Source organism: Aotus nancymaae, unplaced genomic scaffold (assembly GCF_030222135.1).
Source record: "Aotus nancymaae isolate 86718 unplaced genomic scaffold, 86718_ANA_hifiasm-v0.15.2.pri h1tg000036l, whole genome shotgun sequence".
Classification (NCBI taxonomy): domain Eukaryota; kingdom Metazoa; phylum Chordata; class Mammalia; order Primates; family Aotidae; genus Aotus; species Aotus nancymaae.
This window is the reverse complement of record NW_026988450.1, coordinates 341,018-367,777: the sequence shown is the minus strand read 5'-3', so window position 1 is coordinate 367,777 and position 26,760 is coordinate 341,018. Positions and strand designations below refer to the sequence as shown.

General features: G+C 40.1%; 1 protein-coding gene across 12 annotated transcripts in view; it reads right to left on the bottom strand.

The window, feature by feature from the left end:
• Window positions 1–26,760, bottom strand: part of SPIDR (scaffold protein involved in DNA repair) — a 415,411-nt gene that overhangs the window by 147,067 nt on the left and 241,584 nt on the right. For all 12 annotated transcript variants that reach the window (XR_002478925.2, XM_021672883.2, XM_021672887.2 and 9 more), the window contains one exon: window positions 480–675. Coding sequence is in view for 11 of the 12 variants with exons in the window: in XM_021672883.2 (XP_021528558.2) it covers window positions 480–675 (196 nt within the window). In the remaining variant the exon portion in view is untranslated. The remainder of the gene's footprint in view (window positions 1–479; window positions 676–26,760) is intronic.

Genomic DNA, 26,760 nt, shown 5'->3' with positions numbered 1-26,760 from the left:
CAAGTACTTACCACTGTGTTACAATTACCCACAGTATTCAGCACAGTAACATGCTGTGCAGCTTTGTAGCCTAGGAACAACCAGCCGTACCACATAGCCTAGGTGTGTAGTGGGCTGGACCATCTAGGTTTGTGTAAGTGCACTCCGTGATGGCCACAAAATGATGAAATCACCTAATGACAACTTTCTCAGAACATGTTCCTGTTGTTAAGTGATGCATGACTCTATTTTAATAAATTAGAATAAAGATTAAAGATATACAATTAGAAACATGAAATACTGTAAAAAGAGCACCACTAAATGCTAAACTGAACTATAATATATTCAGGCATAACAGTAAGTTTCTCCAGCACATACACTTGTGGTGGGTTTTTTGGAGGGAGACAAAAGGTGAACATCTTTACTTATACTAAAGCTCTTCCAAATCCAGTCGCTAATATTATTACAAGCATAAAACCTTTAAGCCAATGAGAGTTTACCTGAATTTCAGGTGAATTATTTGTTAGACCCTTAACTAAAAACATCTGGGCCAAAGAGATGCTTCTTCTCGGAAACGGTATGTCCAGACAGTACGCTTCACAAGTTTTCTCTGAATCTTCTTTGGCAACAACTTTCTCACAAAAGTAAGTATTTAGAATAACAGGGCAACTTCCATTTGGAATAATTAGTTTTTGCCTGGAAAAGAGAAAGACATGCAACAGTTTTTTACAATACTGGAGTCCCCTCATATTGTTGCTAAATCAGGAATGCCAAGAGCAATGACTTGCCTGCTACGGACAGCGAGAGCCAAGCCCGCCCACAGAAGGACAGCAGTCCGTCACGCTCCAGCATGACCGCCAGTGAGTCTGACTTCACTGTTCTACTGAGAGCCCCGTGTCAGGAAGGGATGGAAGAAGCCTAAGTCCTTGGGCTTGCGCTCCCTTGTGCCCTCCCAGTATGGCTTCAAGACTCCTCAGGGGGAAATACAGAGGATGACCAAAAACCGCCAACAGCCTCAAAAAAGTGCCCAAACAATGAAATAAAATGTACAAATAAAAACTTCAGACATTTCCACAGCTCTAATCTTTCAAAGAACTTACCATTAAATGCCAAAGGAGCATCTACCTTTGCTATCAAACTGACTATAGTTGCTCAGTGCCTCACATTTGAGTATTAACAGAAAAGGAGTCAGGAAATAGAGCAGACAAAATTCTCCTGGTTCTTCTCAGTCCTTGGACAGGAGAAAGTACTTTAATGCCTATTCCTTATAACCGGGTACTGCTTAACATTAAGAAAAATTTGGGGCCGGGAGTGGTGGTTCACACTTGCAATCCCAGCACGTTAGGAGGCTGAGTGGGTGGATCACGAGGTCAAGAGATGGAGACCACTCTGGCTAACATGGTGAAACCCTGTCTCTACTAAAAATACAAAAATTAGCTGGGCACGGCACGGTGGTGGGTGCCTGTAGTCCCAGCTACTTGGGAGGCTGAGGCAGAATTGCTTGAACCCGGGAGGCAGAGGTGGCAGTGAGCCAAAATCATGCCACTGCACTTCAGCCTGTGTGACAGAGTGAGACTCTGTCTCCAAAAAAAAAAAAAAAGAGAAAATGTTGTGACTTCTGATTCTGAGGATGGTGTACCACACGTTCCCCCATTCCTCTCATTAAGTACGATTAAAATGCTTGACAATATATGTAAAGTAAACCTAAGAAGACACTGAGAAGCGGAGAGGAGCCAGACAGGCTAGAACCCAGAGACCTCAGGACCTCAGGAATGACACACTGGCAAATTCCTGGGTTTTTTCTTTTTTTGAGACAGGGTCTTGCTCTGTCACCCAGGCTGGAGTGCAGTGGCATGGTCTCAGCTCACTGAAACTTCTGCCTCCCTGGTTCACACGATTCTCATGCCTCCCAGCCTCCTGAGCTGGAATAACAGGCATGCACCACCACGCCTGGTTAATTTTCATCTTTTTTTAGTAGAGACAGGGTTTTGCCATGCTGGCCAGGTTGGTCTCAAACTCCTGACCTCAAGTGATCCACCCACCTCGGCCTTCCAAAGTGCTAGGATTATAGGTGTGAGCCACTGTGCCCGGCCCTGAGTGTTCTTTTTGCCTCTTATATCTCAGGTTTTGAGTTGAAGGAGCCAGCAACTTGGAAACAGCAACAGGTGCTGACCAAAAAGCCCTACCAAAGCCTACTCTCTTTCACCAAGGACCAAGGAAGAGGCAGCCTAGCAAGGCAGAAAACTCTTAGATGGTAACTGCTCTACTCTAGGTAAACGTCATGGAAAACCTATGACTTGTCCCCATGTGTGCTAGCATAGGCCAAGGGAGGACCTGGACTCCCCCCTCACTGGGCTGTAATGAGAGCTCCCAGTATTCCAGCTGGCTTATGAGAGAAGGTGGGCCAAGGAGCTGACATCCTTTTCTTTTCTTTCTTTTTTTTTGACATGGAATCTCGCTCTGTCACTCAGGCTGGAGTGAGTGCAATGGCATGATCCGAGCTCACTGCAACCTCTGCCTCCAGGGTTCAAGCGATTCTCCCACCTCAGCCTCCCGAGTAGCTGGGACTACAGGCACCCACCATCATGCACCGCTAATTTTTGTATTTTTGTAGAGACGGGGTTTCACCGTGTTGGCCAGGCTGGTCTCGAACTCCTGACCTCAGATGATCTGCTGCTTTGGCCTCCCAAAGTGCTGGGATTATAGGCGTGAGCCACCACGCCTGGTGGAGCTGAGACTTTCATCCCCCACAGGCCTGCAGTGAGTATCCCCCTCGTGACAGTGGAGAGACTACCTGGGGGCCTGGACTTCACCTTCACTTGACAGCAGTAACCCTAACCCTTCCCTGCCTCTCTGAGGTGTTGCCAGAGGAAGTGTGGCAGAGAATCAGGATTTCTACCCTCTACGCTCCTATCCTTCCAGTGTTGTCAGCAGAAGGCATGTGAGGAATGGCTGTGGTGTCTGCCAGCAGAGACTTAGCAGGGAGCTTCAGGAGCAAGGAAACTCTCCTTCTCTGAAGTGTCAACTGAGGAACCTGGACTTCCCTGTCCACCTGGCAGTAACGACCCCACTCCACTCCTCACTTTTTCCTACCAGAGCAGTGTCAGATGAAGCTACCTAAAAGAGGTTTAAATAAGATCCAGAGTCTAAAAATACAATACTCCAAATGTCCATGTTTCTATCAAAATCACTTGTTATACCAAGAACATGAAAAATCTCAATTTGAATGAATAAAGACAATTAATAGATACCAATGCTGAGAAAGCATAAATGTCAGAGTTACCTGGCACAGATTCGAAAGCAGCCATTTTAAAATGCTTTCATAAGCAATCCCGATGCACTTGAGACAAATGAAAACAATAGAAAGTCTCAGCAAAAAATAACATAATAAATACTTCTTAAAAATGGAAGTTTAAGAACTGAAAAAACAGTGAAAATAAAAAACTCAGTGAATAGTTTCAACAGCAGAAGGGAAGAGAAAGAGAACAGAATCAATGAACTCCAAGACAGAAACAGCAAAAAATTACCCAATATAAATAACGAAGGGAAAACAGACTTAGGAAAAAAACCCAAATGGAACCAAGAACCTGCGGGAAGAAAAGAATAGATAAAGTAACACAGGTAAACCCAACATGCTTTCCTACTCCTCCCGACTTTCCAAGTTTTTATTATAATAAAAAATATAACACTGCCTGAGGTGGTTCTAAATGTATGCAGAGAAAACATGAAAGATAATCACAAATAAGGAGGGAAAGGGAATATAAAGGGATAAGGTTTCTATAATTCACAGAAACTGGTAAAATGTTGATCCAGTAGACTGTGCTAAGTTACATACATGTAATATCCAGAGCATGCATTAAAATATCTATAAAAAGAGATACACACCAAAACATTATAAATAAAATTCTAAAAAATTTAATGTACAAGTAACCCATATGAAACAGGAAAAAGAAAACAAATAAAACCAGAGAACAAAGAAAACAAAAAGTAAAAAGGTACACTTAAGTCCTAATGTATCAACAATTACACTGAATATAAATGGTCTAAATAAACCAATCAGAAGACAGAGATTGGCAGAGTAAATTTATGATCCATCTACATGCTGTCTACAAGAAACTAACTTCAAATATAGAAATATGGGTAGGATAAAAATAAAAAATGGATAAAGATACATCATGTAAACATTGATTAAAATATAGTGGGGGTGTTATATTAATATCATATGAAGCAGATTCTGGAGTACAGAAAACTCCAGCTACAGAAGGCAGATGGAACTAGAGAGAGTATCAGAAAGAATACAGAAGAGCACACCACCACCATCAATAAACAGGTTCTAGCTGACATTATAGAACACTCCACCAAACAACTTTTCAGGTGCCCACAAAATGCATGTTAGGAGAGACCATATTATGGGCCATAAGACATATCTAAACAAATTTAAAATAACTGAAATCATATATAGTATATTCTCTGATCACAGTGGAGTCAAAATAAAAACCAGTAACTGAAAGATAGCATGAAATTCTCCAAACACTTGGAAATTAAACAACATATTTCTAAGTAATCCAAGAGTCAAAGAGGAAGTCTCAATGAAAATGTAAAAACAAACACTGAACTAAATGAAAATAAAAATTTAACCTATTAAAACTTGTGAGAAACAGCTAAAGTAATAGAGGAAATTTTATGGAACTGAAAGCTTATATCAAAAAAGAAAGAAGTAGGCCGGGAGCAGTGGCTAATGCCTATAATCTCACTTTGGGAGTCTGAGATGGGTGGATCACGAGGTCAGGAGATCAAGACCATCTGGCCAACATGGTGAAACCCCATGTCTACTAAAAATGCAAAAATTAGCTGGGTGTGGCGGTGCGTGCCTGTAATCTCAGCTACTTGGGAGGCTGAGGCACGAGAATCGCTTGAACCCAGGAGGCAGAGATTGCAGTGACCGGAGATCATGCCACTGCATTCCAGCCTGGGCAACAGAGTATCAAAAGAAAAAACAAAACAAAACAAAACAAAGAAAAAAGTCTCAAATCAATATTCTAAGTTCTCACCTCAAAAACCTAGAAAAAAGCAGAGCAAAATAAACTCAGAGCAAGTAAAAGGAAATAATTTTTTTTTTTTTGAGACAGATTCTTGCTCTGTCGCCCAGGCTGGAGTGCAGTGGCATGATCTTGGCTCACTGCAACCTCTGCTGCCAGTGTTCAAGTGATTCTCCTGCCTCAGCCTCTTGAGTAGCTGGGATTACAGGTGCACACCACCATGCTCTGCTAATTTTTATATTTTTCAAGTAGAGACCAGGTTTCATTCACCATGTTGGCCAGGATCGTCTCAAACTCCTGATCTTAGGTGATCCACCTACGTCAGCCTCTCAAAGTGCTGGAATTATAGACGTAAGTCACCATATCCAGCCAGAAATAAATATTATTAAAGAGTAGAAATAAATAAAATTGAACAGAAAAACAACAGAGGAAAAAGCAATGCAATAGAGTTATTTTGAAAAGATCAATGAATTGACTAAAAAATGAAAAAACAGAGAACATACAAAATACCTATATCAAGCATAGACAGAAACTGTCACTATAGGCTCTGTACACATCACTAGGCTAGGTGTAGGACCACTATGGGCAAGTCTACATACATACATTCTAACAACTTAGATGAGATGGCCAAATTCGTCAAAAAGAAACAAAAATAACTACCACAACTCATGCAATATGAAACAGATGATTTGAATAGCCTATAACTATTAAGGAAAATAAATTTGTAATTTTAAAACTCCCAAAAGTGGTATCTCCAGGTCCAGATACTTTCACTGGAGAAATCTAACAAATGAGAAAAGAGCTAGCACCAATTCTACACACTGTCTTCCAGAAAACAGAAGAGGAGGAAATACTTCCAATCCCTTTTATAAAGCAAGTATTACTCTGATACTAAAACCAAAGACAGTACAAAAAATAAAAAAGAAAACTACAAACCAATATACCTCAATAACATAGATACAAATTCTTTAACAATATGTTAGCAAACAGAATTCAGCAATATATCAAAAAGTTATGGAATATGAGCAAGTGGTGTTAATTCCAGGCAAGATGGCCTTGTTTGATATTTGAAAATCATCTTCACCAGATTGAAGGCTGAGGGAGAAAAATCATGTGATTATAATAATCAACTCAGAAAAACCACTTGACATAATTCAATGCCCATCCTTAATAACAATTTTAAGGCTCAGTGCAGTGGCTCACACCTGTAATCCCAGCATTTTGGGAGGCCAAGGCAGGTGGATCACAAGGTCAAGAGATTGAGACCATCTGGCCAACATAGTGAACCCCATTTCTATAAAAAATACAAAAAATTAGCTGGGTGTGGTGGTATGCACCTGTAGTCCCAGCTACTTGGGAGGCTGAGACAGGAGAAATGCTTGAACCTGAAAGGCGGAGGTCGCAGTGACCCGAGATCGTGCCACTGCACTCTAGCCAGGCAACAGAGTGAGACTCCATCTCAAAATAACAATTTTTAAAAACCTCCGAAAATTAGAAAGAGAACTTCCTCAACTTAATAAAGAAATTCCACAGCTAGCATTACAATTAATGATGAAGAAGGAGGTGTTTGCCATCCAAGATGGAAAACGAAGCAAAATTTTCCTTTCCCACAACTTGGATTCAACATAGTACCAGAAGGTCCAGCTAGTGCAATAAATAGTACAAGAAAGGGGAAAAAGGCACACTGATTAAAAAGAAGAAATGAAATGTCCTGATTTGCAGGTGACATAATTGCTTATACAGGAAATGGCAAGGAATCTACAAAATAACTCCTAAAACTAGTAAGCGAGGTGGCAGGAACCAACAAATACAAAAATTGGGTGTATTTCTACAATTATCAATGAATTCATGGACACCAAAATGAAAAATATACCATTTAAAATTGTAAAACTAAAAAAAAAAAAGACCAAAATAACCCATGTCAGTGTAAATCTCAAAAAACACGCAATGACATACATGTTGAAGCTGCAAAACACTGATAAATCAAAGAATATCTTAACAAATGGGGAGACATCTTTATGGACCGAAAAACTCAAAATCATAAAGATGCCAAAATCATAGGGAGCTCCCCAAATGGATTTATAGGCTTAAATCAATTCCCATCAATTCCAGCAAGATTTTGTTTGCAGATCTCTCTCTCTCTCTCTCTCTCTCTCTCTCTCTCTCTATATATATATATATATATGTGTGTGTGTGTTTATATATATATGCTGATTTTAAAAGTTATATGGAAAGGCAAAGGAACTAAAAGAGCTAAAATAATTTTGAAAAATAATAGAAGGAATCACTTTCCCCAATTTAAAGAATTATTATAAAGCTACAGTCATCGATATTATATGGTGTTGTTGGACAGACACATAGATCGATGAAACAGAATAAAGACCCCAGAAATATACCACACAAATATGCTCGACTGATATTTAAAAAAAAAAAATTGATCTATCTCCACAGTGTAATGTTTTTGTTTGTTTTTGTTTTAGAGATAGGGCCTCACTATATTGCCCAGGCTAGCCTCAAACTCCTGGGATCAGGGGGTCTTCCTGTTTTAAGCTTCTTGAGTAGCTGGGACCATAGGTGTGTGGACTACCATGCTCAGCACGAGCTGATTTTTTGTTTGTTTTGAGATGGAGTCTAGCTCTGTTGCCAGGCTGGAGTGCAGTGGTGAGATCACAGCTCACTTTAACCTCCGCCTCCCGGGTTCAAATGATTCTCCTGCCTCAGCCTCCTGAGTAGCTGATACCACAGGTGCGTGCTGCCACACCCAGCTAATTTTTTTTGTATTTTTAGTACAGATGGGGTTTCACCATGTTGGCCAAGATGGTCTCGATCTCTTGACTTCGTGATCCACCCGCCTCAGCCTCCCAAAGTGCTGGGATTACACAGCACTTGGCCTTTTCTTTTCTTTTTTTATTTTTTGAGACAGGGTCTTGCTCTGTCGCCCAGGCTGGAGTGCAATGGCAAAATCTCAGCTTACTGCAACCTTCGCCTGCCTTCTGGGTTCAAGAGATTGCCCCACCTCAGCTTCCCAGGTAGCTGGGACTACAGGTACACCATCACGTCCTGCTAATTTTTTTTTTTTTTTTGGTAGAGATGCGGTTTCACCATGTTGGCCAGACTGGTCTTGAACTCCTGACTGCATAATCTGTGCATCCCAGCCTCCCAAAGCACTTTGCTGGAAAAATAGGTTACTGCTCCCAGACTACCAACTGATTTTTGACAAAAGTGTCAAAGTAATTCAACTAAGGAAGAATAAACTTTGGAAAATCATAGGCAGAATTACCTTTAACTTAGTTCTCACAACTTATGTACTATTTAACTCAAAATGATAATGAATATAAATGTAAACTATAAAACTAGAAAAATGTTAGGGAAAAAATTAAGAGAAAATCTTTAGAATCTATGACTAGGGAAAGAGTACTTAGACTTAAGATTAAAAAAAAAAAAACTTGATCTGTTTAAAAAGAACTTGAGGCCAGGCGCGGTGGCTGATGCCTGTAATCCCAGCACTCTGGGAGGCCGAGGCTGGCAGATCATCTGTGGTTGGGAGTTCGAGACTAGCCTGGCCAACATGGTGAAACCTCATCTCTACTAAAAATACAAAAATCAGCCAGGTGTGGTGGCACGTGCCTGTAATTCCAGCTACTTGGAAGGCTGAGGCAGGAGAATCGTTTGAACCTGGGAGGTGGAGGTTGCAGTGAGCTGTAATCTTGCCACTGCACTCCATATCCAGCCTGGTTGACAGAGTGAAACTCCATCTCAAAAACAAACAAAAAACTTGATAAACTAGAACTTATCAAAACTGAAAACTTCTACTCTGAGAAAGGCCCTGTTAGGAAGACGGAAAGACAAGCTAGAGACACAGGAAAAATAATTTCAATTTCAAGCCACATACCCAATGAAGGGCTAGTATTTACAACATATAAAGAATTCTTAAAAACACAGTATAAAAAATGAACAATCCAATTAAGAAACAAGTAACAGGCATGAACAGATATTTCATTGAAAAGCTATATAAATGGCACATTAGCACAAGGAAAGATGTCCTACATCATTAGCCATTAAGAAAATGCACATTAAAATCACAGTGAGGCAAAATGGCTAAAACAAAACATGACATCGACATTGGATGCTGGCCAGGATGTGGAGAAACTACACTGCGCATATACTGCTGGTAGAAACGTAAAATTGTATCACTGCTCTGGAGAAGGATGCAACTTAGATGCATAACTACTCTAAGCATGCAACACCATACAACCTAGCATTTGTACTCCTGGGCATTTGTCTCAGAGAAAGGAAGACTTATGTGCATGTGAAGACCTGCACGTGAATGTTAGCAGCTTCACTAATAACAGTCTCAAAATGGAAATAACCTAAATGTCTATCAGTGGGTGAACGGTTAAAACAAACTGTTAAATTGGTATCATGGAATACTATTCAGCAATAAAAATAAACAAACTATTGATATAGACAATGACTTGGATGAATCTCCAGAGAATTATGCTGAGTGAAAAAAGCCAATACCTAAAAAAGTGGAGAGCATTATTCTGGTTGCTATGGTTTGAATATGCGCCCCCTCTAAAACTCATGTTGAAGCCTTAAAGAGATGACTGGGTAATGAGGGCTACACTCTCATGAATGGATTAAATCACTCATGAATTAATGGACTAATGGGTTATCATGGGAGTGGGTTGGTGGTTTTGTAAGAAGCAGCACAGAGACCTGAGCCAGCATGCGCAGCTCTGTTTAATGCTGGTGCCATCTCAAGACTCTGCAGAGTCTCCATCATCAAGAAGGCCCTCACCAGACACAAACCCTTGAACTCCGTAAGTGTAAGAAATAAACTCAGGCTCCACAAGTGTTAAGAAATAAATTCCTCTTATGTATAAGTTACCCAGTTTCAGGCATTCTGTTAAAAGCAACCGAAAATAAAACAGAGGTTGCCAGGGGTTTAGGTTGTGGGGTGGGGGTGGGGAGAGGAGAAAGAAGGAAGCTGATCTGTCTGTATTATTTCATACAACTAAATGTAAATCTACAATTATTTAAACATAAAAAGTTTAATAAAAAATGGAAATTGTGTAATAGTAATGGATTTAAGACGACATTCCTCTCAATCATCCCACTGGTCATTTTATGTTCATGAGGTTTCCAGTCTCTAAGACTTCCTATATAGAGGAAAAACACCAATTAACAATGGTTAGTATCTAATTTCTGTCCAATTATCAGTACTAGTTACACAAATATAAGTTTGGGCTTTATATAAAATTTCTAGTACTCAAATTTCCCTGATCAAAGATAAAAATGCTTATTTTTAACTTCATGTACCATGTTCTGGGATCGACTTGCCTGTCTAACACAGAGTGCCTGTGATGAATTACACATAAAGCTTATACTCCCATGATTTCTTTTCAAATAGATTGTTATTTATCCTAATCTAGAGACATGTTTCTTAGTATCTAATATCTAATAAATTTCCCTATGTTTTCAATATAAACTTGCCATAGGAATATTTTAAGCCAACAGCCTATAGGCATGTAACCCACAAATAAGGAAAAAAGTTGTGAGAATAGAGAAAGGAGGGGCAGGGGCAGAGGGGAGGGGAGGAGGAAAGGCAGAGGAGGCCACAGGAAAGTAAAAGGGTACAGTGGGTGCAGGGTCTGGCACTGTCTGGGGCTGAATGCAGATCTGCTGCACACCGTCAGATGGATGAAAGGTGTTATAAACTTCCAGCTTTTTAATTCTTTCAAGTTAATTTTTTAAAGATATGAATAAGAAATACTATTTTAACAGCTAAGAAGAAGAAAGCACTAGGTAAAATATACGTGTGTGTATATAGAACCTGCCAGTTTACGGATAAACGTACCAACATTAGAACTATGGATGTTCTGCCCAATCCAAGGTGTTAAGGCCATTTTCCTCCCAACTCAAATTACTCGAATTGAATTAGTTTAGAACAGAAATGATTTGTAAGGAAATTTAGTTTGTTGCTTTAAATCACATTAAGTAACAAAATGATGGTCCTTAGGATACAGAAAATATGGTAAGCCTTCTTAAACAGAAACAAATGATTTCTGATTAGCATATTACCTGTTTCTGCACAAAAGTTATTGAAAATACTTAATTTCCAGCTGGGTGCGGTGGTTCGTGCCTGTAATCCATTACAGCACTTTGGGAGGCCAAGACGGGCAGATCACCTGAGGTCAGGAGTTTGAGACCAGCCTGGTAAACGTGGTGAAACCCCTCTCTACTAAAAATACAAAGATCAGCAGGGCATGCTGGCACATGTAGTAGTCCCAGCTACTAGAGAGGCTGAGGCAGGAGAACTGCTTGAACCTGAGAGGTGGAGGTTGCAGTCACCGAGATGGCGCCATTGCACTCCAGCCTGGGTGACAACAGCAAAACTCTTGTCTCAAAACCAAAAACAAGCAAAAAAACCCCTTAATTCTCTAATTTAAGGTAAATATACCTTTGAAATCTTGTCCATTCTTCTCATATACTCACAAGTCCTCTTTATCCCCAAAGATAACTACATAGGTAAGCATTAGTCTAACTAGGTCCAAAGGATCGGTTTCTGAATTAGGGAATCTGAATGAGGTTTAAAGTATGATTCAGTCTAATGTGGGAAGCCTGAAATTTTAGTCACGAATATAATGTTTTACACCCATATGATCTGGGAAATTAAGTCACATAATAGCATACATCAAACAGATTTATGAGGCAAATGGATATGGGAAAGATCTTAAAATCCCTATCTAGGTCCACTTCTTTCATTCTACTCTCCTTTGAATGACCACTTGTGACATGGTGGACACAGGGACAGGGGACTGGGAATCCAGTCGAGGAGAACAAAGCTGCTGAGAGGATAGTTTCCGTGCAAAGGAAAAGGTTGTGACTCGGACGTGATGCTCCAAGGGCTGCCACACTGGGAGCTGCTAGGAGGCTTCGCAGGAGAGGCAGGACAATGGGTGCTATGGGTGTGTGAAGGCAGAGGAAGGGAGCACATGGGCACTGCCCAGGAACAAGGACTGCACTTTGGAGTCAAATGCCACACTACCACATCATCGAGTTTCTGCAGAAAAAAATTCATGTTCTGTTTCCTTTATTAGCAGGCAGAGGAATTCCATCTTTTAAACATTCATATCTATGGTACCCGTGTTATCCTTCTAGATAGCATGACCTTTCCGTTTCTTTTTATGCTGCAATCAATCCAGCACTCAGTGGTGTGGCCTTTACGATCTCTCTATGATCTCACTGTTACAAATGCTACGTGACAACCAGAAGCACACTGATGTTGTATGTATGGATTGAGACTGAACACTTAGCATGTTCAGCTTTTGTGAAGACTGAACTGAAAACAAATCTAAAGTGTTAAACCTCCCTTGGTAAGTCACACATATACCCAGCCCTACCAATGAACATTATCACGACGCTGGATGATGCCGATTCTTTCTTACAAGGAACTTTTAAGGATATGCATTTACTTTCCAGTAAGTTCTCAGAGCATACTTGAGAAGTTGGTGGCCATGGTAGTAAGACAGGCTAAAACTGGAAGAGTTACACACACAAATAAACTACACAAAAAAACTAGAGATAACAGTCTTCGGTGAAGTCTAAGTGCTAGAGTTTCTGGTGGAAATCTTTTTAATACGTATATTTATACATATATATATATGTATATAAAATTTGCTGCTGCTGTTTTCTAGAGATGGAGTCTCGCTATGTTGTTCAAGCAACCAGTGACCCTTCAGCCTCTGACTCGGACAGCGTTGGAATTACAGGAATATGTCACCACACCTAGCTGCTTTTTTCAAAAAAAATAGAGAATACTGTGTGATCAATCAAAATTACAATTTGTCAAAATGTTTTCTAATTATTTCTCAGAAATGGTTTCCCAAACACATGCTTTGCATTCAGAACTATTTCAACTTCTTACCCGAGAATGTTACACACATAGAACTCAACAGAGAACAATTTAATAGACTTAAGAAAACGTAATTGAGGCCAGAGAAGGAAAACCATGTGAAATAGCTTTTCATTTTCTGTCACTATCAGCACTGTCAACATATGAAATACCCTCCTGGCAACTTGTTTCAGGAAGTCCCAGTTTCATGAGAGAGGTTTACTTTTATTTTCCTGCTAGTTAGGTTTTCTCGATTTTTTTGCTGTGTTTAGCAACAAATTAAGAATACATTCTACGCTGAATATGTACCTAGGAACAATGTAACTAAAATGTAGATTACTATAACTACCTTAAAAAACAAGCAGTATTTTTTTTTTTGAGATGGAGTCTCACTCTTGTCACCCAGGCTGGAGCACAATGGCGCAATCTTGGTGGCTCACTACAACCTCCGCCCCTTGGTTCAAGCAATTCTCCTGCCTCAGCCTCCTGAGTAGCTGGGATTACAGGCGCGCACCACCACACCTCACTAATTTTTGTAGTTTTAGTAGAGATAGGTTTTACCATGTTGGCCAGACTGGTCTCGAACTCCTGACCTCAGGTGATCCCCCTACCTTGGCCTCCCAAAGTGCTGGGATTATAGGCCGAGCCACCATGCCCAGTCACAGTATTCATTCCAAATCATAAATTAGGATTGATTTGCTTGTTTACTGTCGAGGAATAATGTGTGTTCGTCTGTGGAGAGTGGCAAAAAGGATTTGTGGATTAAGTGGGATTAATGCAGTGACAGAAAACAAAGGCAAATAGAATTTTTTTTCTTCCTTCCTTCCCCTCCCTTTTTTCCTTCCTTTTTTAATTGCTATCTAAAGGAGGATAGATGGAGAACTGAGTTGTCAGAAAATATAATCTACATTTTTCTTTTCATGGAAGGCATGCTTTGGGATAATTTGTTCAATGTTGTTTACAATTCAGTTTCAACTCTGGGACCCAGTGGCCGAGGGCTGAAGCTGGATGGTGTATGCATCTTCTGCCTGTCCAGCAGGGCTACTATGCTGGACCTTATACAGGGAGAGACACTGTGGTGATCATACTATATATAGGCATATATTTTTTAATTGACTCATTAATTTAGGGGAGAAAACTCAGTCTTTTACTCAAAAACATGACCCCACTTACAACTGTGGAATCAAAGACAGCCCTTAGGTTTAATTCTAGCTTTGCAAACTTATAATATTTACTTAGGAAAACATTATTTTTCAATTTAGGCTATGAGTTAAAATCACTTTGAAAATGAAAGTGACTGTGTTTCTCACTAGATTTACTGAGAATAAAACTAGAATCTCTGGGTGGGGGCTAGCTGAGAGGGCTTCAAGTTCACAGAGAGACATAGACCAAGAAACAACAAAATGCAGTGAAGTATTACTGGTGCTGCAACAGGGAGAATATGGGCTTCCACATGGGAGACAGAAGACGGACTTCTTCATGTTAAGCGTCCCTTCTCGAATGTTGCCTCTGTGAGAGAAGGGGCTTTGGCTTGCTGGTTCACCAATGCCTGGAAAGTCAGTGCTTTTTGGAATGAATGTCATTCCTTCTTCCACTTTCCTGGGAAAAGTTGCTCTTTTCTCTGTGCTCTGATAGTGCTTTTCACACTGTCACGTTCAAGGGTCTGCCTCTACAGCTAGAAACTGAACTTCTAGAATACAACAGCTGTTTCTTTTTTTTTAACCTTTCTTTTTTGTTAGGTGCTTAACAGTATTTGACATGTGCAAGGGACTCAACAGATGTTTGCTAAATTAATGGATATATATATATAGTCCTATTCACAGAAAATAGATAAAGGCATGAGAGTACATTTTAAACAAATAAACCAGACCTTGTAACAACAGAGTCCCGTGTGCTTTAATGTAGGCATCTAAGAATGGCATAAACTTAAAATAAAGGCTTAGAATAAAAACACTGGGTGGCAAGTGTCTAAGCACATGAGTATCTGATGCACAGCACATGACGACATGGGAGGAAGGAGAGAATATAGGTTTTAGATCTAAAAAGTCTGGAATTAAATCCTGGCTTTGTCACTTAAAAGCTATGTGACTGTGCACAAATTTAAAGTCTTTGTGACTTGATGTTTACACATTGGGAGTATTCAGAGTAGATGCAAGCACTACACATATTTCTTGTGAAAATGAAATGAGTGAATTGATGCAGTTTCTAGAAGAGCTTCCCCCCATGCAAGGGCTCAGTGGGAAGGATGTCGGCTGTCAGTATTGTCAATTATCCTTCAGCAATTTCAAATTAGTTGTTGCCTGTTGTTTAGCAAAAACTGGGGTTAGTGTTACTTACTCAAAACCTATTATGTTTATCCTCCTAAACATTAAAAAGAATCACAATCATTAGCGGCGAACATCCCTTTTCCATCACCTGCTCATACGCACGTTTGCACTGAGCCTTCTCTGCTCCCCACCCCAGCCGGTTAGACTCTGACGGCTTTACTGTGCTTGCTGCGCTCTTCACAACAACCCCACAGGGGAAACATGACTATTCCGACTTTCAGAGGAGGTTAAATGACAACCAATTAATTGCACACGGCTGGTCCATGACAGAGCGATAATACAAACCAACTGGCTTCAAAGTCAGTCTGTTCTCTTTCCAAGATACCAGGCCATCGCCCAGGAGGGACAGCAGGACTCCCTACTTGGATACGGATAAGGAAGATCCTGCCACCATCAACCCTGGAGGAACCAATGTATAAGAAAGGGAAGGAATGCAAACTGATGGGGGCAGCTGGCCAGCCAGGTACACGGGATTAGATGGGGCTCACAAGAAGGCATGAAATTTGGTGGGGGTGGGGATGGTGAAGTAGAGGAAACTGCTTCTCTCTCTCTTTGCAGTTATCCAGTGTTAAGCACTCCGGCAAGCTGTGGTGGAAAGACTTGTATTCGCTGTATAAGGGTCTCTGCGGTGACAGAACCTTGAAAGCCACCTTCTACACTGTGTTGGCCAGTAAGGTAGCCACTGGCCCACATAGCTAATCAAATTTAAATGAAATAAAGTGAAATGAAATAAGATATTTTAAAATGCATTTCCTGGGTTGCATGACCCGTATTTCTGGTATTCAGTGTGTCTAGTGACTACCATAGCGGACAGCACAAAAATAGAACATTTCCAGCAATGCAGAAAATTCTGTGAAGCTATCAGAATTCTGGTTCTCAAGACAGACAATAAATCACATTCTAGTTACTCAGTAAATTCCTTTTGATTGACTGGATTTGAAAAGGGCTACCACATCTCCGTGACTTTCAGAGCTACCTTCACAGGCTTTGACATCACCTCTGTTCCTGACTTTGGACACCTGGATCACTATGCCAGCAGGAAACATGACTCAGTCATAGGGCAGTGTCAACAGTGATTTCTTAAAATAGCAAAATATCCTGCGTACCTTCCCAGCCATTTAGTGACCAGGCACCACTGCTCCTCACCACAAATCAGATTTACTCTTTACAAGTCTTAGGAAATGACTCTAAACTGAAGTATAAAGATAATTTCAGAAGTAAGTTTAAGGCTCATATTCCTTTTATTTTCAGGTTCTTATTTGAGAAGATTTTATTCAAATGTGTTTCTCTGCCTTCCTACCCAAGTCAGACAGTTACATATAACTAAGAAACTGATAAAAAATATTGACTAAAAAAGCCTGGCATTTATGACTGTGTGTGCTACTTTAAAATTCCTGGAGTGCACTTGCCTAATTCCCTTTTTATTCGAATAAATACAACATTGAGGAACAGACCACCTTTTATATGATTTATTCCTATATGAAAGTGAACAGTGTAATAAATAAATGTATATATTTTTCTAATTTAGATTCGTACTGTGGCCGTCGTCTACAGGGCTTGGTTTATGAGTCCAGCACTTAAAAGTAACATATTTCAGACACTCGGCTTCATTGAAGCAACCTGTTACTAGGTCAGTAGCAGCACAGTGTTAAGGCTAGGTTTTCCATAGATACCATTTCTGGGTAAAGAATTATACTTGTTCTATTTGATTATGTTTTTTGAAAATCACAAGCAGCAACCTTTATAATGAGATTCAAATATACATATGAACAAGTGAAGTGCACAGTGCAGTCCTGAATACAAATCTAAACACCTTCCCACTCCTGCCAGCCGTACATCTTTATCTGACAGCCTCATAGCTCCCAGGGTGACTCTAGAGCAGATATTTTCAAATGTTCGCATGAATCAGAATCACAGCCTTGTTGAAACAGGCTGCTGGACCCCACCCCCAGAGTTTCTGATTCAGCAGGTCTGAGGTGGGGCCCCCTAATGTGCGTTTTTGACAAGTTCCAAGGTTATGTTGATACTTTTGGTCCCACAACCACATTTTGTGTATTACTACATAAAAAAAAAAAAAGCTCACACAAGATCATTTACCTCTACCTAATTTTACTTAAGTAGAGTTGTTCCTAGTATCTAAAGGCGATTGCTTCCAGGACCCCTGAGGATACAAAAATCTGCACATACTTGAATTGGTCCTCCATACACACAGGATGCCTGTGAATACTGTATTTTGATCTGCATTTGGTTGCGGATGCAGAACCCACCAGTACGGTGGGTCACCTTTATTGAAAAAAACCTGTGTACAAGTGGACCTACACAGTTCAAACCCATGTGTTCAAGACGCAACTGTACCTAGCACACATCTCAAGCTTATCCTTTTCAGCTGAACTCTCAGGACGTAGCCGCTCAACTCTCAGGATGTAGGGTAAATGAAAAGAAACCTTTCTATGGAGCCTGTCCACTTCGCCAGTCCTGGCGGGGACTGCTTGACGCTCTATGACGTCAGGTCGATTTCTGTACTCAGGACAGCTATAGGGTTTTCTTTTTGAGATGGAGTTCCACTCTGTTGCCAGGCTGGAGTGCAATGGCGTGATTTCAGCTCACTGCAATCTCTGCCTCCTGGGTCCAAGTGATTCTCCTGCCTTAGCCTCCTGAGTTGCTGGGACTACAGGCATGTTCTACCACGCCCAGCTAATTTTCGTATTTTTAGTAGAGATGGGGTTTTGGCCATGTTGGCCAGGATGGTCTTGATCTCTTGACCTCATGATCCGCAGGCCTCGGCCTCCCAGAGTTCTGGGATTACAGGCATGAGCCACGGCGCCTGGCCTAGGATTTTAATGCATTAACTTGTTGACATCAACAGTTTCTAGCTTTCTAGCTAACAATGAAGATCTCCATGCAATAGAAGAAAATGTAAAAATCATAACTTAAGTCTCTAGGCCCACAGTTCAATTGCTGCAGAGAAAATTACAGTTTGAAGAACACCTTTCTTCACATGACTGACTTGACAAAGGCTCCTAAGGATCTCATCTGTGGCATCAACAAGTCATGCCAATAATACACACTGTTTAATAAACATCCAACTCACCATTACACATTTTTCTCCAGGTGCAAACTATTTGGAGCAGTAGTGTAGTATGCCAGGTTAAATAAAGAACATTAATTCTTTTTTTTTTAAATTGTACTTTAGGTTCTGGGGTACATGTGCAGAACGTGCAGGACTGTCACACAGGTAAATACAAGGCAAGGTGGTTTGCTGCTTCCATCCCCTAGTCTCCTATATCTGGCATTTCTCCCCATGTTATCCCTCCTTAACCTCCCCACCCCACACTGTCCCTCCCCAGCCCCCTCAACAGACCCTAGAGTGTGATGCTCCCCTCCCTGTGTCCATGTGTTCTCATCGAAAAAACATGAATTCTAAAGACATGAATTCAAGTCCCAGTGTTGTCACATACAAGCCATATTACCTAAACTAACAGAATCCATTTTATTTTGTATACAGGTATAATGACATTTATATTAGAGCATTTAAGGCAATAATAAGTATGAAGGTATTTGATCCCTTAGATTGCTTTATAAAAATGATGTTTATGGCCAGGTGCAGTGGCTCGTGCCTGTAATCCCAGCACTTTGGGAGGACGAGGTGGGCAGATCACCTGAGGTCAGGAGTTCAAGACCAGCCTGGTCAATATGGTGAAATCCTGTCTCTACTAAAAATATAAAAATTAGCCAGGTATGCTGGCCCACACCTGTAATCCCACCTACTTGGAAGGCTGAGGCATGAGAACAGTTTGAACCTGGGAGGCAGAGGTTGCAATGAGTCAAGATCATACCACTGCACTCCAGCCTTGGCAATACAGTAAGACCCTGTCTCAGGCCGGGCACAATGGCTCATGCCTCTAATCCCAGCACTTTGGGAGGCAGAGGCAGGCAGATCTCCTGAGGTCAGGAGATCGAGATTGGCCTGACCAACATGTTGAAACCCCATCTCTACTAAAAATACAAAAATTAGCTGGGTGTGGTGGTGTGTGTCTGTAATCCTAGTTGTTATGGAGGCTGAGGCAGGAGAATTGTTTGAACCTGGGAGGTGGAGGCTGGAGTGAGCTGAAATTGTGCCACTGCACTCCTCCTGGGCAACAGAGTAAGATTCTGTCTCAAAAAAAAAAAAAAAAAAAAAAAAAGACCGTGTATTAAAAAAAATGCTTATTAATCTTCAAAGATCTTAGATTTATCAAAATATGTCTACTGCGGAAAATTTTCAAAATAGTACTTCTCCTACAACAAATCATTTAAAACTATCATTTAACTACAAATTAAAGTTATTTAAAGAAAAAAAAGAAGATTTTTTTTTTTTTTTTTTGAGACAGAGTCTCGCTCTGTCGGTCGCCCAGGCTGTAGTGTAGTGGTGCGAACTTGGCTCACCACAACCTCCGCCTCCTGGTTCAAGTGATTCTCCTGTCTCAGCCTCAAAAATTAGCCATCCATGGTGGCACACACCTGTAATCCCAGCCTAGTAGCTGGGATTAATAAACATCCAACTCACCATTACACATTTTTGTAGCTGGGATTACAGGCATGTGCCACCATGGATGGCTAAGTTTTGTATTTTTAGTAGAAACAGGGTTTCACCCTGTTGGTCAGGCTGGTCTCGAACTCCTGACCTTGTGACCCGCCTGCCTCGGCCTCCAAAAGTGCTGGTATTACAGGTGTGAGACACTGTGTTGGGCCAAAGGTTTTCTTTTTTTAAGACGAAGTCTCACTCTGTGGCCCAGGCTGGAATGCAGTGGTATGATCTAAGTTCACTGCAACCTCTGCCTTCTAGGTTCAAGTGATTCTCCTGCCTCTGCTTCCTGAGAAGTGGGGATTACAAGCGCCTGCCACAACACCCAGCTAATTTTTGTATTTTCAGTAGTGATGGGGTTTTATCGTGTTAGTCAGGCTGGTCTTGAACTCCTGACCTCAGGTAATCCGCCCACCTTGGCCTCCCAATGTGCTGGGCTTACAGGTGTGAGCCACTGGGCCTGGCCAGATTTTTTTATTTTTAACTACAGAAGTTATGAAATATTTAGTGTATCCTTTTAAACCAGAAATACATAAATTTCCAAACACACAGGTAACAAAGCCAACTTCAATTCTAGGATGTCAATAACCACAAACCTCAACTGTGGGGACCACCTTCAAAGAAAATAGAAACTTAGACACAAAAAGATGCAGTGGCTCAATTTCTATTTAGGCTAATTAAAGAGTTCTGGGAAGGGCTCAGGAGAGGATGAAGAATCAATCACTTCAGCAATAACAGCTCAGGGGTTCTGTTTGTTTTATTTTCTGGTTTTAAAATTGTAGTTGAAATGAAAATGCTAACACAAATAAAAAAAATCAGTCAAGAAACATCATAGTAACTATTCACATATGAGTAACAATCTGCAAATAGATTCAGATCATTAAAAATCAACAAGGGCAGAAAGGCAATAGTGTACTCTAAAAGGTATAAAAAGGAATTCTAGCAATGGTCATCATAATACAGATTGCCTTGATAAAAGCTGACACTGTTCGTATGTAAAACATGTTTTCTTTTCTTTTCTTTTCTTTTTTTTTTTTTGAGACAGAGTCTTGCTCTCTCACCCCGGCTGGAGTGCAGTGGCACGATCTCGGCTCACTCCAACGTCTGGCTCACTGCAACGTCCGCCTCCCAGGTTCAAGCAATTCTCCTGACTCGGCCTCCTGAGTAGCTGCGATTACAGGTGGCTGCCACTGTGCCTGGCTAAAAATTTTTTTTGTGTTTATATAGTAGAGATAGGGTTTCACCATGTTGGCCTGGCTGGTCTTGAACTCCTGACCTCAAGTGATCTACCTGCCTCAGCCTCCAAAAGTGCTAGGATTATAGGTGTGAGCCACCACACCCGGCCTGTAAAACGTGTTTTAGTGGTTGGATGTTTTGCTGTCACAAGACTGTAGAGGCAGAAGTAAAACTGGAGATGGCACAAGATAAGAACAGATTATAGTATTTGAATAGTGCAATTGAGAATAAAAAGAGAAAAAACCAAATCAAATGCATTGAAAATGTTTTTCCAAAATCCACAAAATACCCTAAATTGAACTTCCAGTCAAGAATTTATGTAGAAATTCAGAACAAAAGGATTTACACTGACTGGCAATAAAAGGAGTTCTGGAAGACAATGACCACAAGGGAGATGAAACTGACACTACAAACATAAAAGACTCAGTAAAATAAGACCAAGAACTATTGTCCTCAGAAATCACAAAGCCCAACTTTAATTATTACCACATAGAGACAAGTACTAAGCTTAGTTTAGCTTCAAACAGAACAAACCTCAGTTAAACTAGATAAATGTGCAAGACTCGTTAACAGACAATGCTTTGAATTCTTAAAGCAGTAAGAACATTCTTGGATAAAAATTGTGTTTTACAGAGGAAGCACAACTTCTCTTGAATGGCGCCGCTTATTTTCACAGACAAAGAAATTAGGGCAACAAGGACAGCAAAAGCCTTAGAACGTCACACGGTAACCAAAGCACAGCAGAACTACTGCAGGGTGTGTAGCATATGCTAACATCAAAATAATACCCTGAGGTGAGATTCAACTACCTGCCTGTGAGAAATACTACAATAAGCACAGTCAGAAACCATGTACAATTTTTGGCCTTCCAAAAGTGAGACTGTGCCTTGAGAAGGAAAACCGTGACTCTGCAGCTACCAGAGGCTGCAGTTCGAAGAGGATAACCCACCAGGGGAGGGAGTGAAGCCGCCAGACTGCACTTCTCCTCCACTTTCTCCTGTCATTTCCTCCAAGCTGGCGAGGATGGAACACAGACCTGGCCCCCGTCTCAGATATCATGTTGCCCCCCCCAAATGCAGTGGCTCAGCAGGGAGGTGTCTGGCAGGGTCTGAGGGCTGCTGGGCAGCTACTGCGCTCACGACAGACCCCTCAATACACTCTGACCCTCCTGCCTTATCACAGAGGACTCCTGAGTGTGCCCTGCCTGAAGGGGAAGTGTGTGGCTACAGAGAAGTCAGTACTAAGTCATTATACTTTCAACTCTTAATCCTCCAAGTTTAGTGACACTAACTTGAAACATAAACTTTTAATTAGTCATTTACTGTGCCCACACACCCTTCCCAGTTTCCTCAGGGGGCTGCCGTCCTAAGCCTGCTGGGAAACAATCAGCACAAACACCAAACGGACGCTGCACTCAAAACTTCACTGTGTCGACTTTCTGATTTATAATTTACACCACTTATGTTAAATAGAACTTCAAGACATTTTATACTTTAGGTGTATTTGTCTTAGATTTATTACCTGAAAAATTAATGTAAATGGGTTTACACTTAAACCCAAAATGCTGTTTGTTAAAATAAAGACAAAAACAAAAAGACTTGTTTTTATCAACGACGTCCTTCTCTTGTCTGTAGAGTATGCTACTCAGCACTCCTCTCTTCCTGCACTGGGCTTAGGGGCTTCCCTGGGGACAGGCAGTAGCACCTGCTCCATCAGAGATGCTGTGTCAGTGCGTGGGAGACCTCGACAGGGAAACGGACTCATCCGATGGAAGCCTTTTTCATCTTTCATTTCTGTCTCAAAAATGTTTCTCATTTGCAAAGCACATCTTAAAAGGAAACAATACATGAATCGTACAACCTTTTAATGCCTTCTTTGACCAGTTTATTACTGATAATATCTATCAACTGAATTCTTGGCCTCCTAAAATTTATGGTTAAAGATAGATGTATGGTAAGATTGTAAACTACCACTCTGGTGGGCTATAAATACAACGGTAGTAAGAATTATCCAAATTACCTTTATCCAAATAAACAAGTTATTGACATTACATTCAAAACAGTCTGTGGTACCCTCTCAGGAAAACAAAATACTATCTAAATATTTTATATTATTTCAAATACACTATTTCAGTTAAATTTTTCTCTAGTACGTTTATTGAGCATTCACTACATACAAGAGACTACTTGGACACCAATGAATAGAAATGACAATGGAATCAACTTAATAGGAAGTTTAATCTATTAGAAGAGGGAAAGCATAACAATAATGTCATTATATTTATTTGATACAGTAGTTCCCTCATCCACGGTTTTGCTTCATGTGGTTTCAGTGCCCTTGGAACAGCAACGTCTGAAAATAGGCGAGTGCAGCACAGCAAGATGTTTTAGGAGAGAGACCACAGTCACATAACTTTTATCACAGTATGTTGTTATAATTGTTCTGTTTTATTATTGTTGCTGCTAATCTTTACTCTGCCTAACTTGTAAATTAACATTTATCACAGGCATGTAGGCACAGGGAAAAGTCGTTTATATAAGTTTGGGTACTACGTGAGGTTTCAGGTACCCACTGGAGGTCTTGGAATGTATCCCGCTTGGATAAGGGGGCACTAGTATAATGTTTAATAATGTCAAATATGCTTATTGCTACAATGTTTGTATTTTATATATTAATTAAATTTGCATTTTATAAGTTACTTTCCTTAAGTTACCTCATTTGATTCTTGTAACGATTACGGGAAGGAAGTAGAATATACAGATTCTGTTTTTCATTTTATTTCATTATTATTTTATTTCCTCCTCCTCCGTAGCTTTATTGAAATAAAGTTGGTAAATAAAAGTTGAACATATATAAGGGCGCACAATGTGATGTCTGAAGTACGTAGAGAGTGTGAAATGATTGCCACGACATTAACATGTCCATCTCCTCACATGTTCTTTCTATGTGTGTGCTTAGAACACTTTAGATCCACTCCATCAGCAAATGTCAAGTATACCTTATTATTACAGTTGGACACCAGGCTGTCCATCAGGTCTCCAGAACTTACTCATCTTATAAATGAAAGTCTGGACTCCTTGACCAACATCTCTCCATTTCTCCCACCCCCAAGCCCTGGTACCACCCTCCTACTCTGTTTCTATGAGGTCAACTGTTTTTTTTTGTTGTTGTTTTTTGAGACAGAATCTTGCTATGTTACCCAGGCTGGGGTGCAGTGGTGCAATCTCAGCTTACTGCAACCTCCATCTCCCAGGTTCAAGTGATTTTCCTGCCTCAGCCTCCTGAGTAGCTGGGATTACCAGCAGGTGCCACCACGTCCAGCTAATTTTTGTACTTTTTAGTAGAGATGGGGTTTTCCCATGTTGGCCAGGTTGGTCTCAAACTCCTAACCTCAGGTGATTTGCCACCTTGGCCTTCCAAAGTGCTGTGATTATAGGCATGAGCCACCACACCCAGCCAGAATTTAAAAATTTTAACAAAGTTCAACTTACAAAACTTTTCTCTCATAGATAGTGCCTTTGGTCATTGCCAAACCTAAAGTCATCTAGATTCTCTTCTGTCCTATATTCTAGTTTTAGAGTTTCACACTTTACATTTAGGTCTATGACCCATTTGAGTTACTTTTTGGTGTAAGATCTATGTCTAGATTCATTCTTTTTTATGTACATGTTCAGGTGTTCCAGCACAATTTCTTGAAAAGATTATTTTTCCATTAAGTTTCCTTTACTTCTTTGTCAAAGATCAATTGACTGTATTTGTGTGTGTCGACTTCTTGTTCTATAGTCTGTTCTACTCCCTATTTGGCTATATCACTGCCTTGATCACTTAGAATAATTCTTGCAGTTGGATAATGTTAGTTCTCTTTGTTCTTTCAATATTGAGTTGGCTATTATAGATATTTTGCATTTCTACAGAAACTTTAGAATCAGTTTGTTGATAACCATGAAGTAACTTACAGGTAGTTTGATTGGAATTACACTGAATGTAGAGATCAAGTTGGGAAGAACTGACATCTTAGTATTGAGTCTTCTTATCTATGAACATAGAATATCTCTGTTTAGCTCTTCTTCGATTTCTTCATCAGAATTTCATACATTTCTTCATGGAGATCTTTTATATATATTTTTAGATTTATACCTAAGTGTTTGATTTTTTTAATGCAAATGTCAATGATACTGTGTTTTTATTCTCCAGCTGTAAATTTCTAGTATATAAGTAACTATTACATGCTAACATATTCTGCAACTTTGCTATAATCACTTCTTAGGTTCAGGAAGATTTTGGTGATTGTCTGGGATTTCTACATATATAATCACGTTATCTGCAAATAAGAACAGCTTTATTTCATCCCTCACAATCTGTGAGTGGTGAAAGGGGCATCCTTCCTTGTCTTGCTCTGATCTTAACGGGAAAGCATCTACTGTCTCACCATTAAGTACGACGTCAGCTGGAGGTTTCTTTGCAGAGGTTCTTTAACACGTTGAGGATGTGTCTTTTATTGTTACTTTGCTGACTTTTTTTTTTTAAACATCAAAAATGGGTGTTGGATTTTGTCAAATCCTTTTCCTCCATCTATTCATAACATCATATGATTTTTCTTCTTTAGCCTGTTGGTGTGATGGATTACATTAATTGTTTTTCGAAAGGTAAACTTGATGGTCAGGGTAGATAATTCTTGTTATATGTGTTATATTTGATTTGTCAACATGTCGTTAAAGATTTATGTATCTACATTCATGAGAGACACTGGTCCTTAGTTTTCCTTCCTTATAATAATGACTTCAATTGATTTTTAATACTGGCTTCCTAGAATTAGTTAGTATTCCTTCTGTTTCCCTAAGTTTCTATTTTCTGGATGAGATGGTAGAAAACAGGTATAACTTCTGCCCTAAATGGTAGAATTTACCAGTGAAGCCATCTGGGTCTGGTGCTTTCTGCCTGGAAAGGTTATTACTGATTTTCCTTAATAAATGCGGGTGTATTCAGATGATCTGTTTCTCCTTGTGCGAGTTTCGGTAGATTGTGTCTTTTATGGAATTGGTCTATTTCATAAATAGACCAATAGGTTAATAAATTTGTGGGCAGAGAGTTTTCCAATACATTATTAACCTTTTCATATCTATGGGATCAGTAGTAATGGTCAGTCTTTCACATCTGATATTAGTAATTTGTCTTTTTTCCTTTTTTCTTAATCTGGCTCCATATTTATCAATTTTATTAATCTTTGAAAGAACCAGCTTTTTTTTTTTTTCTGTTGATTTTCTCTACTGATTTCTCTACTGATTTCCTCTATCAATTTAATTGATTTCTGCCTAATTTTTCTTTTAACTTTTATTTTAGGTTTGGGAGCACGTGTGAGGTTTTGTTACATAGGTAAACATGTGTCATGGGGGTTTGTTGTACATGGTGGTTATTTCACCACTGCAGTATTAAGCCCCGTACCCAACAGTTATCTTTTCTGCTCTTCTCCCTCCTCCCTCCCACCCTCCTCCTTCAAGTGTCTGTTGTTTCCTTCTTTGTGTTCTTAAGTTCTTATCATTTAGCTTCCACTTATCAAGTGAGAACATGTGGCATTTAGTTTTCTGCTCCTGTGTTACTTTGCTAAGGATAACAGCCTCCAGCGCCATCCATGTTCCTACAAAAGACATAATCTTGTTCATTTTTAGGGCTGCATAATATTCCATGGTGTATATGTACCACATTTCATTTGTCCAGTCT